Genomic DNA, 17,201 nt, shown 5'->3' on the forward strand with positions numbered 1-17,201 from the left:
TATGGTGACTGTTCTTCCCTGACCCCCACTGCCAAAAAAAAGTTGGTTCATAACTAAATACAAGAACATTCACATATATGGAGCACAGTAGTGTACAACTTTAATCTCAGCACTCGGGAAGCAGAGGCAGGAGGATCTTTGTCAATTCAAGATCAGCCTAGGCCTACATAGTGAGTTCTTGGATAGCCAGGGCTACCTAGAGAAACCCTGTCTCAAAAAAAGAAAATAAAAGGAAGGAAGAAACAAAGGAAAAGAAAAACCACTCATATATGGTTTGAGAAAATTAGTTACATTTTGAGAGTGTATCTTTTTTTTTTTTAAGATTTATTTATTTTTAACAGACCATGGTGGCATACACCTTTAATCCCAGCTCTTGGGAGACAGAGGCAAGAAGATCTCTGATTTTGAGGTCAGCATGGTCTACAGAGTGAGTTCCAGGACAGCCAGGGATATACAGAGGAACCCTGTCTCAAAAGAGGGTGTTGGGATGTATTTTATGTGTATGAATGTTTTGCCTGCACGTATGTTTTTGTACCGCTTGCATGCCTAGTGCCTGAGGAGGCCAAAGGAGAGATCCAAAAGTGGTTGTGAGCCACCTTGTGGATGCTGGGAATTGAACCTTGGTCCTCTTGAAAAGCAACCATTTAACCACTGATCCTTCTCCCCAGTCCCTTGAGAATATCTTGTAATTATATAAACCAGCTGATTAAACAACTCATATTCATGAAGGATTTAAACACAGATTGGTAATATTTTAGTTTTTAAGAAAGTTGATTGTGGAGACATATACATGAACTGTGAATTTTTCTATGAATGATATGAAAATGAATACATGAAGAATCTTCATGTGTTACTAATGTATAAAGACAGAAGCATGGTCATATATTATTAACTTTCAGAAGGCATTAGCACATTTGACACATGAGAGATTGAAGGGAAGTATACAGCTGTAATCTTTACCACATGCTAGAACACTAATGAGAACACTTGTTCTCACTGAAGAGAAATAGTAGCAAGATTAATGCCTGTGAGTTCTGTCCTATGTATGAAGGTTAATTCTCTCTGCATTACTGACCCTAAGATGCATCAGAGGAGCCCCTGCCAGTACATAGCTAGTCACAGTGATGTCATGTGTCTCTGTCTTCCATAAACCAGGTATCTGCATATTTTCCTAATGTTAGGAAGGGATCTGAGGACCAAGTTTCTAGGCTTGTGGCTGGCTGTTCCCTGAAATCAGTTATTCTCTGGTTTTAGCATGAAAAGAAAAGCTGGCCAAGTGGTCCAATGTATATATGACTCTAGAGGATGTCTTTCCATCTACTGTAGCTTTATTAGGTAAATAATAATATTACTGACAGGAATACTAACTACCATGACTAAGCACCATGCAGCCAACACTGTTCCAGTCTTTTATGAATTTTCTTAGTTAATCACCAGAATCCTGTGAGGATGATGATCCTTTTCTTACAGGTGAAGAACCTATTATGGCATTATACCTGAAATTCTTAAAAGTAAAGAAAATTGTCTCTTAATCTGTTATGGAGAAAGTGATCCAAATAATAAATGAGACAGTGAGAATTTGAACTCAGGTCTTTCTGAGGACATCCTCTTACATCCTTATAATGTACTTGATACTTTCTTGTTCTAGGAACTATGGTATTTACTGAGGACACCAAGATAAAAATGAGATTGTTCCACTGCCAATCAAGAAACTTATGATTATTTCCTATTTCAGGTCCAATTTATGAGTGACATGGCTGCTTGAAAGTAAACTCATGGAAAGGGGCAACTGTAAAGCATTCAATTGAGCAGGATCCATGATGGGCTATCAGGCTGTTTACTTCATTTTGTCCCTATTTATGGGACTTGCCATCTGGTCTGTGTATTGGGGAAACACACTTACTGTTGTTTTCTGTTTCACCATTTGCAAATGAGCCTAATGTTCTAATTTGCACAGTGAATTAATCATGCCCTAAGGCTCTTTGGAAGATTTGCAGGTGATCAGCTATAAGAATCTTGTTGGGCCCTTTGATCTACAACATGTCCTGCCTGCAAGTATGCTAGTGCGATGGTGGCACAAACCTTGTGGGAGTAACCAACTAACTCCACTAGATGGAACCCTACCTGACACTGTTGGGTGACCAAGACCCTGAGACTAGTTAGCCCAGGGACCTCGTGTAAAACCAAGTACTACTGCCCTTAAAAATAAATAAATATGTTTTTTAAGTAGCAATAAAATGACTCCTAATGACATTCTGATATACTCATAAATCATAAATACTCCCACAGCAGAGGAAAACAATTACAGAGACCCATAGTCAGATATTATTCAGAGAATGAGAGACTTCGGAACACCACCCTAAATGGGATGTCTCAATCAAATCCCTCTCCTTGGGGCTCAGGTAACTCTATGGAAGAGGAGGCAGAAAGAATGTAAGAGCCAGGGGTAGAAGACACCAAGAAAACAAGGCCTTCTAAGCACAGTAGGACTGACATACATGTAAATTTAAAGAGACTGAGCATGCACAGGGCCTGCATGGGTCTGTACTATCTGGGGTCATAGGGTCCTAGGGCTGAAAGAAGTGGATACATGCCCGCAACTGTAACCCAGAAGCTTTCTCCAGTTGATAACCACTTGCAAATGCAAATTCAGTTTTCTCACTGGGGAAACAAACTAATTTCAAGGGTAGGCTGCTTGCCCAGCAGGAGATGGCCAAGAAAAAGCAAATTCAACATCATTATTGGAGGTTCCTTATTTCATAATATTGTTTCAGGGCTTTTTGTTTGTTTTTTTTTTTTCATTTTTATTTTATATATATATATATATATATATATATATATATATATATATATATTCTCATACACACAGGTCCTTTGCATATATATTATGCTTTCATTTCAATGTTTTTGTGACATTCCCGAGTGTGTGAACAAGTGGGTCTCTGAATCTATATCTGTTTTATGTGCATTTTCTTGGTTTTCTGTTTGTTTGTTTTGTCCTCTTCTGATATATTAGTTTTTGTTTTATCTTACTATATTTTATTATCTCTAGAAGCCTGTTTTCTAATGAGAGACAGAAAGGGAGTGGATCTGGATGGGAGAGGCGATGGAGAGGAACTGGGAGGAATAGAGGGAGAGGAAACCATAATTAAGATATATTATGTGAGAATGAAGCTATAGTCAATAAAAGGGAAAAAGTAGGATAACTCCAATATAGAGGAAAGTCCATGTAATAATAACATAGGGAAAATTACACTGTAATAAGTTGGTGAACCCCTCCTCCCCCTAGTATGTCAGTGCCATGATTTGGTTGACCAGATATCCCCAGAAGTAGACTGAGTAAATGTTGACTGATATATGGTTGCTGGTTTCACATAAAATAATATTCAAAGTGTTGGTTGCTACATAGAGTTTTCTTGTTAATAGCAGAAAGCAACATCTTTCATTTCAACCTTAGGCTTTATCCCTATGTTTGAAGCACATTTCTCCTGATTGGGTTTTGTCAACTTGACACAAACCTAGACATATCAGAGAAGAGGGGATGTTAATTGAGAAAATGGCTTCATCATCTTGCCCTGTAAGCAAGTTGTGGGGCATTTTCTCATTTAGTGATTAATATATGCAGGCTCAGCCCATTGTGGATGGTGCCAACCCTGGGTAGGTGACCCCATGATGTATAAGAAAGCAGGCTGAACAAGCCATGAGGAGTAAGCCAATAAGCAGCATTTCTCTATGGCTGCTGCTTTAGTTCCTGCTCTAGGTTCCTCAGTGATGGAATGTGACTTGAGAGCTGTAAGCTTAAACAAACCCTTTCATTCCCCCTACCAGGAATCCTGTTTGAATAAAGACAAACGTTTTCTCTCTGCCATTTAATATTTTTTGCCTCAAAAATTATCTTATAACTTAAACCTGTCTCTTTTTCACCTAACACTTTAGGATACTCTGTGATTTGGGTTTTATGCAGTCATGGACTTAATGCAGCTCCACAGCTGTGCATTCAGCAGGACCAGAGATGTTCCATAGCCACCCCTCCCCCATTTCTCTTTCATATCTGCAGAAGCTAAATTGGCCACACCACATGCCTTTTTAGTAGATGATGAGGTTTTCTTGGTTTCTTTTTTCTTTTCTTTTCTTTTTTTTTTCATCCAAGCCTCCAGGAAGATTATTTAGAATAAAAGGAGAAAAAAATCAATCTTAATGTTTCACCCAGGGCTGAAAGAGGCTGAGGTCTGTACTGTCAATCACATGCTATAAACATCATGTGTCCACACTGGTTTGCACTATATGTAGACAAGACCCTGAAGCTAACTGCTCTAAGGACCTAGAGCTTGCTCAGACTTGTAACCATCAAGCAGTATTTTATGAGTACTGAATATAACAGCCTCTCTACAGAACCCTGCTGTGTGCAGTGTGTACTGTGGACTCTAAGTTGACCTCTTATCCCATGGTAGCCTAAGGGAACAACAGTCCATTTTTAAGTTGGTTCTTATTTCTGTTATACTCTTCAGAAGGCCTCACGTGAGTCCCCTTTGTTCTTTCTGTGTGAAGTAATTTTTCATTCAGATGCTCACACTCCTGGAACTTCAGTTTCTTCCCTGAAACATAATGATGAGCCAGACTAATGAACTGTTAGGAAGACATGAAGTTAAAACCATTGTAAAGATACAGCTTTTTTAATAGATATAAAACTCTGGTTTGTCCTTAACTTGAAGGTTAAATTCAGCAAGTATTATTGGCAATCTGCTGGATATAAACAGGAGCTATATATTGTGAATCATGCCAAGAAGAATGGGTTAATGTGTTTATTGTCACATGTCTAAGCATTTCCTAGGGATTTTACAGGTGGATAAAGTACAAAATGAAATAGGCCAAGTGCACAGTAGAGAGACAGGAGTACTCTCCAGTGCACAACCCCTGGCTTTCTGCTAAGTGCAGTGCTAGATGCCACTTTCCTTCATGTGGTCCACACAGCAACTCTCAAAGGCCTGTCTGTAAGGAAAATAAAGCTTAGAATTTGTGGTGATTCATATTGTCAGTTTGTCAAAACCTAGAATCACCTGGTAAGTGGTCCCTAATAATGTTCGTGAGGGATTATCTTGATTACATTCATTGTGGTATGAAGACCCACTCACTGTGGGTAGTACCATACCCTAAGCAGGGGTTCCTAGCTGAATAAGAGTAGCAAAGGGGAACTGAACACTAGCCTGCATGCATTAATCCATTGCTCTCTGCTCCTGCCTGTGGATGTGTTGTGCTTCAAGTTCCTGCTGCCTTGACTCCCCTGCAATGATAGGCTGTAACCTGGAATTGTGAGCCAAATATACTCCATGTCTCCTCTAAGTTGCTTTTCTCTGGATATTTTATCATAAGAAGAGGAAAAGAAACTAAGAGTCAGTTGTTCAGAAATCTGTTCTGGGGATAGAGATATGGCTTAGTGGTTAAGAGCACATGTTGTTACTGCAGAGGACCTAAGTTGAGTTCTGAGTACTCACATGGTGGTCAACAACCATCCATAACTCCAGTTTCAGAGGAGCCGATGCCCACTTCTGACCTCTACAGGAACACAGTGGTGCACATACATACATGAGGCAAAAATTCATACACACAAAATGTAATAAAAAGTGAGAGAATAAATTATATTACTTTAGCAAATAATAGGAAAAGAATATGGTATCAGAAGAAAACTACCATCTATCCTTAAAACCATGAGTTTTTGTAAGAGTTTAGAATTTTTGATCTTTGATGTTGGGCAGGGTTTATAATAATATCTCAAATAAATGTTGCAGACATCTGAAATGTTAAGCTTAGGCTTAACATTAGTGAGTAGGACAGACATATGTTCATCACCAGACAGATTTTGTCTATAAAATAATAAATGTCTTCTCAAAAGAAACATTCCATGAAGCACTTAGAAGTCACCATGTCCTGGTCTATGATCCACAGTAGTAAGAGATGTAAAGCTTGGTCATTTAAACACCAAATAGTACTGTAGGAAAGGAAGAAGATCTCTGCCTCCAATACCCACATAAAGCATTCCCTTCAGAGTCAGGGAGTGCCTGTTTGTAACATAAATAAATATACCATCAACTGAGTGACAGCATTATAGGACAGCAGAGAAAAATGTCCTAACTTCCCCCAGGCTCCCACATCCTTATTTCTTTTTTCCTACATGGTAATGAACTTCTACTTTTCTACACTCTAATTTTTGTAACAGGCTTTTTTAGACCAACAGCCCCCAAATCATGACACAGAGACTTATTATTAATTATGAAAGCTTAACCTACAGCTTAGGCTTGTCCCACTAGCTCTTATAACTTAAAATTAATCCATTTCTATTAATCTATGTGCTGCCACGTGGCTTGTGGATTTTACCTTTACTTCTGTATGTCTTGCTTCCTCTGTGTCCAGCTGGCAACCCTGCCTTTCCTCTTCCCAGAGCTCGCTCTGTCCAGAAGTCCTGCCTATATCCTCCTGCTTAGAAAGAAATAAAGAAAATCATTAGTTAATTAAAGATAAATGAATTATAATAGTGGCAGAACCTAAGGTCTATTGGGAAAGTATACCTAGATGTGAAAAAAAATCTTTATCATAAGAAAATAATCCTTAAGTTACTAAGATGGCTGGGTGATAGCTCAATCAGTAAAGTGCTTGTCTCACAAGCATGAAAGACAGAATTCAATCCCCAGAACCCGTATAAAAATGTTGGACAATCCAGTTCTGCAGGGGAGGGACCAGGAGAGCCCTGGAGCTCGCTGGCCAAGCAGTCTAGCCTAATCAGTGAGCTCTGAGCCAAGGAGAGACCCCATGGGTAGACAGCATTCCTGAAGATGACACCCAGGGTTATCCTCTGATCTCCATACATACACACACATGTACACACGTTCATAAAAAATGTTGCCAAGAAATTTCCATTTAGAATAGAGTAAAATGTACCTTAAGAAAAGTTGAAGTTAAATGGACAAGAGATACTTGATCCAGTGAAGATCACTTGCATATTTCAGATGCCAAGAAGCTTTGTAAAGAACTAGATCACTTAACAGTTATGAAATGTCTACAATGCCCAAAGTGTTGGAGTGGAGGAAGATAAGCTTGAATGTGTTTGTAAGTATTCCAAGGGCATGGATAAAAAGTATGGATAGTGGTGCAGAGATTATCAAGACAGCGGGGCAGAGCTGACATTTTAAAATACGCCATCGGTGCTGGGCTCACTAGTAGCATATTCCATAGGCTTCTGAGGACAGGAAGGAGCTAGATGGAGGGGCTGCTGTCACTACCCCACTGACTCTGTAAGCTTCATGACTTCTGAATTTCACACACCTTGTCCTCATTCCTATTTTTATTTTTTTCTAAAGTGTTCAGCCTAATAAAACCATCAAAGGATCTCAAAATTATTTACAAGGCCTAATAACATATTACTTTCAGAGCAAGAAAGATGTAATTACCACAATTTTCTAAATAGGAAAACTGAAGATTGGAAATTAAGTAATTTGATCTCAGGTGAGAGCAGAGATCATTACGTGGTGGCTGTCATCTCTGTACACACAAGAATAGGATTCAGAAATAATTACTCTACCAAAATTTGATCTCCTAAAATGTTCCCAATGAGAAGTCTCCTGACATCATGCTTCAGTGTTTTTTTCTAGCCTCTAAAAGATTTGAATTTCCAGGGTTAACCTTTCTTTTCCTGCCATGATAACTATCTCTCCTTTTTCAATTTATCACTTTGCTGACAGCTGATAGCAGCCTAAGCTAATATTGTAACAATTTTAGATAATATTGCAGATGTACAAGGACATCCTCCTATGAATCAATTAAAGAAGTCACAGTAAGTTGCCATTGAAAGTGTAGCAGCTGCATCCTTGAAAACAGATGCTCTTCTGGGTGTGAATAAGTCCAATTTTGACTAATTTTAAGACCTAAACAGATTTCAGTCTGGTTAATATTGGGCTGTGGAGCCACTTGAGACATCCTAATGCCCTCGACTGATTGCTTCTCCATGACAGTTAGTGGGTTGGCTTTCCTTGAGAGATACTGGATATTTGACAAGCTAAGGATGTTATATCAATAGAAAAAAGGGGCCCAAATCTCTGTTTTAGCAAGATGGACTGACTAGTTCTAAAAATAAAATGGCTTCAAGACTGCACTGCCTATAGGGATAGTTCATGAGCTGTAGGAATTAACTAGAATTGAATTAAACTTTCTTTCTGTAAGATTCCTGAATGGCCCAGAAAAGCAGCAATAACAAATGACTTCCCCATCCCCACTCTCTCCCTATATTGTACCCAGGACAGTAAGGAGAAAGACAGGGTGGTCTGTGTCAGCTGTTCTTTCTTTTTCTGGGCTTCATAATCGGTTATTGTGTGCATTCTTTGTTGTGTTGTGCTAGTCAATTAAAATCACTAGCTCAGTTTAACTAAAAGGACACTGTTGAATTATATAATGCCTCCAGTTATTCTTCTGACTTCATTTATGAAAAATGTATGCTTCTTGCCCAGAAGGAATTAGTGATGTGGTTGAGAGACAAAATAAATATACAGTCAGAGAATGGGATGTGGTTACTGCTGGACTAGAGTTGGATGGAGAAAAATGCAGACAAGTCACTGGCCCTGCCCTCAGATGAATGAGAAATTTTGAAGAGTATAAAAGCTATCACAACTATTGAATAATAGAACCTTGTGATAGAATTAAGAGATTTAAAGTGTGGCAGTCAAAAGGCAAGGTTTGGGGAAGGAATGGATTGAAGAAGAGAAAATGGTATGTGTTTAAGAAAAACTGGAATATTTTGCTAGATAAATTATAGAGAGCTGGGGGTACAGTACAGTGGTGGAACATGTGCCTGGCATGAAAAGCTCTAGGCCCAATCTCCAGCACTAAAAAGACAGCAGCCGTGAAAAGCTTGGCTAAGGAACCTGGTCTTGGTCACACAAGCACTAGAAAATGCAATGAAATTAGCATCATTATACTTGCATTTGGGGTAATTATCTCTTAATTACTTCATGTTTTGTTAGATTTGAAAGGTCAAACATGAGGCAGACCTCAGTTAGAAGATCCATGGAAAAGAGAGGTCTAAACCTAGGAAGAGGCGGTTGATGTAGAAAAGAGAAAAATGAATATTGGGAAAATATTTGCTAACTAGAATAAGCAAAAATTGGTCTTTAGTGGAAAAGAAAAAGTCAAAGATAATATACTTTAGATTTCACTGGTAAGAAGGCAATTTAAATAAATTTTCCAAGGAACAATAATGTATTTAGTTTTGAGATGCCTGTGGAATGTACACAAGTAGAGAGGTTTTTATAAAGAATTAAATGAAGTTTTTAAAGCCATGAATTTATGAATTCATAAATACTAGGAGTGTCGAAAATGATGAGCTCACCCACACTTGGCCCCCAGGCAAGCCTAGCAGTTATAGGTAGGATAAAGGAAGAGGATGCAGCGATGGGAATACCAGAGAGGCTGAAGAGTGTTCGGGAGAACATGATGTGATATCAGCCAAAGCAGATGTAATTTCAAGAAGTAAATGGCCAGTGATGCTCTACGTAGCAGAAAGCTCAGATGGCATTAGCGTCGAAAAGCATCCCATGAATTTGGAAATTTGAATTTCATAGAAGTGATATCAGAATAATTTTTAATAAAGTAGAAATCAGATTGTGGCACACTGAGGAGTTAATAGGAGGCAGGACTGTAGAGAAAACAACTGTTGGAAGTTCTCTCACACGTTCAGCAAGCAGCTGAGATCTTACGAGAGAAGAAGTAAGAGCTGGAGGAGAGCAGCTTGAGTGGGGAAGTTACTGAGAAAGGGGCAGCTGGCTAGCAAAAGGACTGAGAAGTGGTATGGCAGGCATTATTTATTTAAAAAATTTATACAATATATTTTGATCATGGTTTCCCTCTTTTCTAACTCCTCCCAGATGGTCCCCACCTCCCTACCCATGCAACTTTATGTTCTCTCTGAGTGCTCCAAAGTCACTCACTCTTCTGAACATTGTCCAATCATGGGTGTCTGTGTTAGTGCCCATCTACAGCAAGGAGAAGCTTTTCTATTGCAGGCTGAGTGAGGCACTGGTCTGTGGGTATAGCAATATGTCATTAGAAGTCATTTTATTTTTTTTTATTTTGCAGAACAATAGCATTAGGTTTTCTTCTGTACCCATGACCTATCTAGTCTCAGGTTCTTGGCCACTTTAGCAGTGTCAGATACACAGGTATGAATTCCATCTCATAGAGTAAGCCTTAAATCCAATCAAAAAGTGGTTGATTTCTGCTATCATGTTTGTGTTGCTATTGTACCAGAATATCTTGCAGCCAGCTGACTGTTCTAGGTTGCTGGATTTGTAATATTAATGATTACCTTTCTCCTCCAGTAGCATGCAGAATACCTTCCAGCACCATGAACACTAGTCTGTAGGAGGTGAAGCTTCTAGTTGGGCACCATTCTCAATAGGGCCTTACTATCAGCTTGTGGAAAGCTTTTGAGATTAGAATCAAGAACTTCCTATTGGCAATGCTCTGCTTTTCAGGTTTTCTTTTGTTTTCATGTCAGTGGGTAAAACTGGCCCAAGGCTAGAGGGAGCCTGAGGCAGTTGGAACAGAAGAAGACTCAAGGGAATTGCACTTGCTGTGAAAGGGTGGCTCAGGTCTAGCCCTGCGGTCCATGCTGCCGCCCGCCTGCCCGCCTTCAAAGGGGAAAGTGGAAGAATTCCCGAGGTGAAGCCCAGTGGCAGCTGTGTTGCAAACAAGCAAGCATAGGGGAGGGCTGAAGAAGAAAAGCTTGGGAGCTGGTTAGGATGCTAGGACAACGTACCATTCCGAAGCTGGGCACTAGACCCCACTCACCAGCGAGCTGTTATTCTGTTCTTTCCAGGTTCTGAGAGGGTGTTTGTTTTCCTGACGGGGCACAAAGTTTGAGGTCAGTGCCCGTGCTGGCCAGTAGTTAAACCGTAATACCACACCTGCCCGATTCTTGTCCTTCCCTTCCCAAATCAGGAAAAGGCCGAGTAGGGGAGAAAGAAGTGCTACCAGCTCAGGCCTCTCCTTTGATCAGAAAAATCTCTGCTAGAAGGTCTACCAGTCTGTGACACAAGGCCACTGCTTTCTATAACCCCAGGACTTCAGTAGTGTGCATTTCATATGCTAGAGTGAAGATGGGATGAAACTGTCCTGTCCATTGTCTCAACAAAAAAGCTATTTCTGTTTGAGAGCACAAGACTCATTGTCCTCCTGGTAGACCAATGGATTTAATGGAGAAAGCCCCACCAACATCAGCATGAGGGTGAGCTAGAAATCTTAAAAGATATATGCTTATATTTAGTGGTCACATGATGGATGTCAGATATCAACCTTCCCCAGGGCTAGAACAGCTGCTCAGAGTGCATGTCTTACAGAGGTGATCAATTACTAACATTTTAAAAGTTCAGTACCCATGGGGCTGTGGCAGAGTGAAGAACAGCCTCTAAGACAGATATAGAATCACTTAGTCTCTAGAAGGGTGTGTGCAGAGGTGTGTGTGGTGTGTGTGTGTATGTGTGTTTAGGTGGTGCGAGGTGATTGGGGGGTAAATATGTTGTGTATGAGTGTGGGGGGGTGTTGTGTGAGAGTCTGTGGTGTGGTATTTTGTATGGGGTGTGTGTGTGTGTGTGTGTGTTTTTTACCAGTGTGGGGGTGGGTGTGTCCAATAATCTCATTTCTTAACTATAAAGAGAATCTATCAACACTGTCACTTGACATTTAAGAGCCCGTTAATTGTTCTGTACTGTCTTTGCCATGCTCAGCATTCCTTCACTCGATATATTCCTTCTTATTTAGGAAAGCTTCATAAACTTGAGGAAGCTCTCAGGAATTTACAAGCCAGCCTTTCAGGGAAGCTCTAGACATAAGTTATCATGTTACTTTAATATCATGCCATAGCTTTGCTGTACCTACAGTCAGACACAATGTACAGCTTTCCATTATTCCACACTGCTCCTACCATAGCCATGGCAAGCTTTACTTGGCAGATAAACCTTCCATTGCTTATATTCTATTTTGGGTTTTGGTTTTGTTGTATTTATTTTTGTTTTTGATAGTTTGGGAGTGGTCAGTTTTCACATGGTGAAGTTATTTGTTTGTATAATAAAAAGGGAAATTTCTAGCTTTTTAATGGATTTTACCCAAAATATTTTTGATAGTATTTGATCTGTTATAGTGTTTGGGAGCTTGAGACCATGAGTACAATATCAAAGTAATCTCTACCTTTTCTCATGGATGTGTACAGACAATTCTGTGGACCAGAGTTTATGTCACATACAAAATGAATTCAGAGCCTTAAAAGCCCTAAAGTGCTTTGGAATATTATAATAATGTTACTGAAAGTTGCTTTCATCTAGCCTGACGCATGAAACGGTATGATGGCAGTGATGTTGCCTTGCCAGAAAACAACACGAATAACATTAACATTTGAGAGGAAATGCAGTGTTTTACGTCCACTCTCGAGCAGATCAAGTTTGTGAACAGCTATTCAGGGATTATTAGAATTTTAAATCTCCATGACTGTATTCTCATCCTTACAGGTCAGTTCCCTTGAATAACATTCACTTGTTTATACTCATGGGATGTTGTTTTAATTTCTTAGGGTACAGATCCAAAAGAAACTTTAGCCTTAAAAGTCACATGCTTGGATCACATGTCTGACCTTCACTTGGCTTGATAGTACAGGAAAAGACATATTCATAATAGACACTACTTGGGCAGGTAGTGACTCCTACGCGTTAAAGTGAGTTAGCGATGTCTTGGTGCTGTGGCGGGCTCCAAGCCCATAGATCCCTTCTGCAGGGAAAAGGCTTCTCTGCCAAAGAAGCAAAGCTGTACAGATGACTGGGAACTGAACTCTGATATAGATGGGAGTGTTTCTGGCTGTAATTACTAAGATCTAACTTGGACAAATAGAAGACTAAGGAAGAGTAAAGACTGTTTATGTTTCTGACTCACATGAATACTGAGAAAGCTTCATGTGCTCATATTGTATTTTTCCTATTGTCAAACCATTTACCATTATGTAACACAGTTTACACAAAAGAATAAGGCAGAGATGTGAAGAGATTGGCTCTTGCTATGAGCTAGAGACAGGACAAAGTACAGCACTTGAGAGTCCAGAGAGCTAAAAGAAGACTTGTCTAGTGTGGCCAAATTATTGTTGACGATCTCCAAGAAACTGTGAGAAGCTTAAGTAAACAAAAACTCCCACTTCGGCTGGTCAATATTTTCCTAGGGAATCTCTGTCAATATTTTATTTACTATTCATATATGCATATAGTTTTCTGGATCAAATGTGCCCTCCAACTCTTCCCTTACCCTTACCACCACTTTCCCTCCCAACTTCATGTGCACTCCTCTTTCTAAGATTTTTAATACTCGCAGTCCACTTACTACTGCCTGATGTGCTATGTGTAGGCCCATCTACAGGAGGATTAGTAGCTGCTTAGAGCCCACATACCCAGAGAAAACTGGCTTCCCTCCCCCAACACCCATCAGATGCCAACAGCTCTTCAGCTAGAGGTGGAACTTCATGAGCACCTCCCCCATCCAGGCTACAGCTTTGGCTGGCTTGAGCCTAGACAAGTCTGTACATACAGTCCTAGCCACTGCGAGTGCATGTGTGCAGCTGTGCTGCTAAGTACAGCACACACTGTCCCACTGCAGATATCTGCTCTCTCTGACTCCTACAATCCTTCCATGCCTTCTTCCTCAGTGATCCTCAAACCTTTATAGAAAACGATGAGAGAGAGATGTCCCATCTAGGCACTGCTTGGGCAGTTGTTGACTCCCTGTTTCTAGAGTTAGTGGTGTCTCAGCAGATCCTGTGGCAGGCCCCAAGTCCAGGAATCCTGATTCCAGAAGACCCAAGTTCTCTGGCAGAGGGAAGGATTTTCAGACAGAGAAGCAATACTGAGCACTCCACAGACTATGCATGTTGACCAGTTGTGGGTCTTTGTATTAATTGCCATCTACTGCAAAAGGAAGCTTCTGTGATGAGGGTTGAGCAGGGAATCAGTCTTTGGAAATAAAGATAAAAACTTAGGGACATATATTACTATGATGATTTAGCAGAATAATAGTAGTAGGGTCTCTCTTCTTAAACTTATGACTTGGCCAGTCAAAGATATTTTTTTTTTGCTCAGTTAATGGTACTAGGAATGAGGTCCATTTTGTGGGATGGGCTTTAAGTCCAAGCAGAAAGTAGTTGGTTACCCCCCTTGATATTCCTACCACTATTACACTGTTCCATATATCTTGCCAGACCAATCATTATTATAGCATATAAGGTTCACTGGGTGAGACCGTTGATGACTTTTCTCATTTCATAGCATGCATAGAACCTTCAACTTGAACTCTAGCCAGTAGGAATGAAACTCCCAGGTCATTATCAGCTTGATTTTTTCCCTGTCCTATAACTCAGATACACAGTGTCTTCCGCAGTAGGGTCTTATCATCAAGTAACCAAGAGCAATGACAATAGCTTATAATGTTTGGGAACATGTATGAGACTCTATTCACCAACAAATCAAAAAGAGATAAACAATTCCTCGCACTGGGCTTTTTATTTTATAGCCTTTATTGTCTGAAGGAAGCATTGACCCCTTGTTATAGTCTATCTCCATTTAAGCTTTGTGGTGTGCGTGTGTGCGTGTGTGTGCGTGTAAGCGTCTGTATTGGTAGGTTTCCATATGCTGTTTTCAAAGGACTTTACTGTTATCCTTCCCCACACTCACTTCTTTACCCTCACTTTCTACCCTATCCCTTCCTGTTCCGTCATTCCTCTTCCCACCTTCATATCACTCCCATTCTATCCCGCTTTCTTTTAAATCCCCTTATGGCCTCTTGGTAGTTTCCTAACTTGTTTGGGCTATCCAGTTTAAGCATACATACCTAAAGATTCAAAGCTAACACTTGCATATGAGTGGGAATGTGGCATTTGCCTTTCAGGGTCTGGGTTTCCTCACTCAGAGTGATTATTTCCAACTCTGTTCATGTACCTGTTAATTTCATAATCTATCTATCCATTGATAGATATCAGGTTGATTCTATTTCCTGAATTTTGCAAATACAGCAGCAATGAATATGGATGCACAAGTATCTCTGTAGTAAGATATGAAGTCCTTTGGAAAGTTAGAGAAAGTAGCTATACCGGTATCCTAAAAAGTTACATGTGAACTAAAGAGGCGGCATACAGCCCACCACCACCTCCCTCCATCTCATCCCCCAGATGTTAAGCTTTAGTTCAAGTGTACCAGCCTCTAGAATAACCCAAGTGATCCCTCCTGGTAGACATGTTAGTCTGTAATATTTATTCTGAGACTTTCAGGAGGGATCTAGAACAGACAGAATACTTTGTCAATAGAGTTTGAGAATTAGGATATGATTTAGTCCAGTCATTTGAAGAATGATTAAAGAATGGGGGAAATTTAGCCTGAGAAAGGAAAGACTTCACTGAAGCCAAAAGAGGTATCTTTAGTCCTTAGTTCTGACATGTCTGATAATGACTACAGAGCTAAGTAGATTAGTGCCAGTGAAATTCTGGAAGCTAATGAAGACAGATCCAGGGGTTTTGTCAGCTCAGGTATTTCAGATGTGGAATCAGCTGGCTCAGAGATGCTGAGATTGTCCTCACAAGCATTGCTGTGAGTGTGCAGCCAGAAGCTGGACAACAACTTGAAAATGTACAGGAAATACAATGACAGGCCACATGTTCAGGCCACACAAGTCTAAAGCTGCTTCTATTTCAGTAACTTGATTGAGGCAAGTGACTGTTTAAGAAAGAATACAATAAGCCGGGTAAGCTGCCTCAGTAGGTAGAAATGCTTACTATGCAGGCCTGAAAACCTCAGTTTGATCCCCAAACCCCTGATGAAAGGAGAGGATGAACTCTCCAAAGTTTGCCTCTGGCCACCACACACTGTGACACACAGGCACATGCATCCATACTCACACCCAGCATGCATACACAACAATAAGAAGTAAAATAAATTTTAAAGTAAAACCAGAGTCTGATGTATCTTAGACTTCTAATGCTGCCAAAGTAGTAAAAACAGGCAAGATGAATAAATATTATACATTATGGGGAACCTATAGGTATCTAATAAATGATTGCTTTTTCTCTCTCCTCTTCTTCCAGTGTTGTCTCCTGCTCAAGAGAGCCATGTGAACATGGACCTGCCGCCAGTGTCTGAACAGATCATGCAGACACTGAGTGAACTTGCCAAGTCCTTCCAGGATATGGCTGACCGCTGCCTGCTCGTCTTGCATCTGGAAGTGAGGTACGACCCAATTAAGCACAGGACATTGTGGTGTCAGGACCCCATGTGACATAAGTCAGGTGCTGTCATGGAGTGCCACCATGATTTTCAGTTTTTACTATTTTGCTGTCAATTTCTTTGGTGAGCATGATGTTTAGCAGTATTCATTGTTCTTAAAAAGATGTGAGCACGCCGGGCGGTGGTGGCGCACGCCTTTAATCCCAGCACTCGGGAGGCAGAGCCAGGCGGATCTCTGTGAGTTCGAGGCCAGCCTGGACTACCAAGTGAGTTCCAGGAAAGGCGCAAAGCTACACAGAGAAACCCTGTCTCGAAAAACCAAAAAAAAAAAAACATGTGAGCATATGCTGGACTGTGAGTGTGGTGACTCAAGGGTGGTGGGGCCTATGATGTAACCTGGATTTGCATGTGCACACCAACCACGTAGATGATCTGAGGGTCAGCTTGCTGGTTATTTTTGCAAAGCTTCAGTTTCCACTTAAAATGAAAATAGCAGTTTCTACCTTAGATGTTATGAAGGAAATCTTGAATAATTTGTACCATGTCTGTCACATAGTCAGTCAAATTGTGTGGACTTTATCATCATTAATATTTTTGCAAGTCAGAAAGGAAGTTATATTCAAGAGCCACAAAGCTTCCCTTCAACAAACTTAAAACCCCAATGGAAGAGATTAAGGAAAAGAATGATCCAAGAGATGGGTTTCAAGGTTGCCTGTTCCTTCCCCTGCAGCAAGAAGACACTGGCCATGCAGATGCTTATAATACAGTTAGAAATGAGAGGAAGAGGCAGAGCATCTTCACTTGTCCCCTCATTGTTGAACAGTTTAACAGGTGTCTTCTTCGTACTAGGCAGTGCTCTAAGCATATAGCAACGAGCAAAATATTCCAGGTCCCCACGCCTTCCACTCATGGATA

At 40.3% G+C, this 17,201-nt stretch overlaps 1 protein-coding gene across 2 annotated transcripts in view; it reads left to right on the plus strand.

Annotated features, from left to right (window-relative positions):
• Positions 1-17,201, plus strand: part of Exoc4 (exocyst complex component 4) — a 768,512-nt gene that overhangs the window by 684,983 nt on the left and 66,328 nt on the right. For both annotated transcript variants that reach the window (XM_052721855.1, XM_052721856.1), the window contains exon 15: positions 16,148-16,289. In XM_052721855.1, the coding sequence (XP_052577815.1) occupies positions 16,148-16,289 (142 nt within the window). The remainder of the gene's footprint in view (positions 1-16,147; positions 16,290-17,201) is intronic.

Source organism: Peromyscus californicus, unplaced genomic scaffold (genome assembly GCF_007827085.1).
Source record: "Peromyscus californicus insignis strain IS unplaced genomic scaffold, ASM782708v3 Scaffold_6__1_contigs__length_162567912, whole genome shotgun sequence".
Classification (NCBI taxonomy): domain Eukaryota; kingdom Metazoa; phylum Chordata; class Mammalia; order Rodentia; family Cricetidae; genus Peromyscus; species Peromyscus californicus.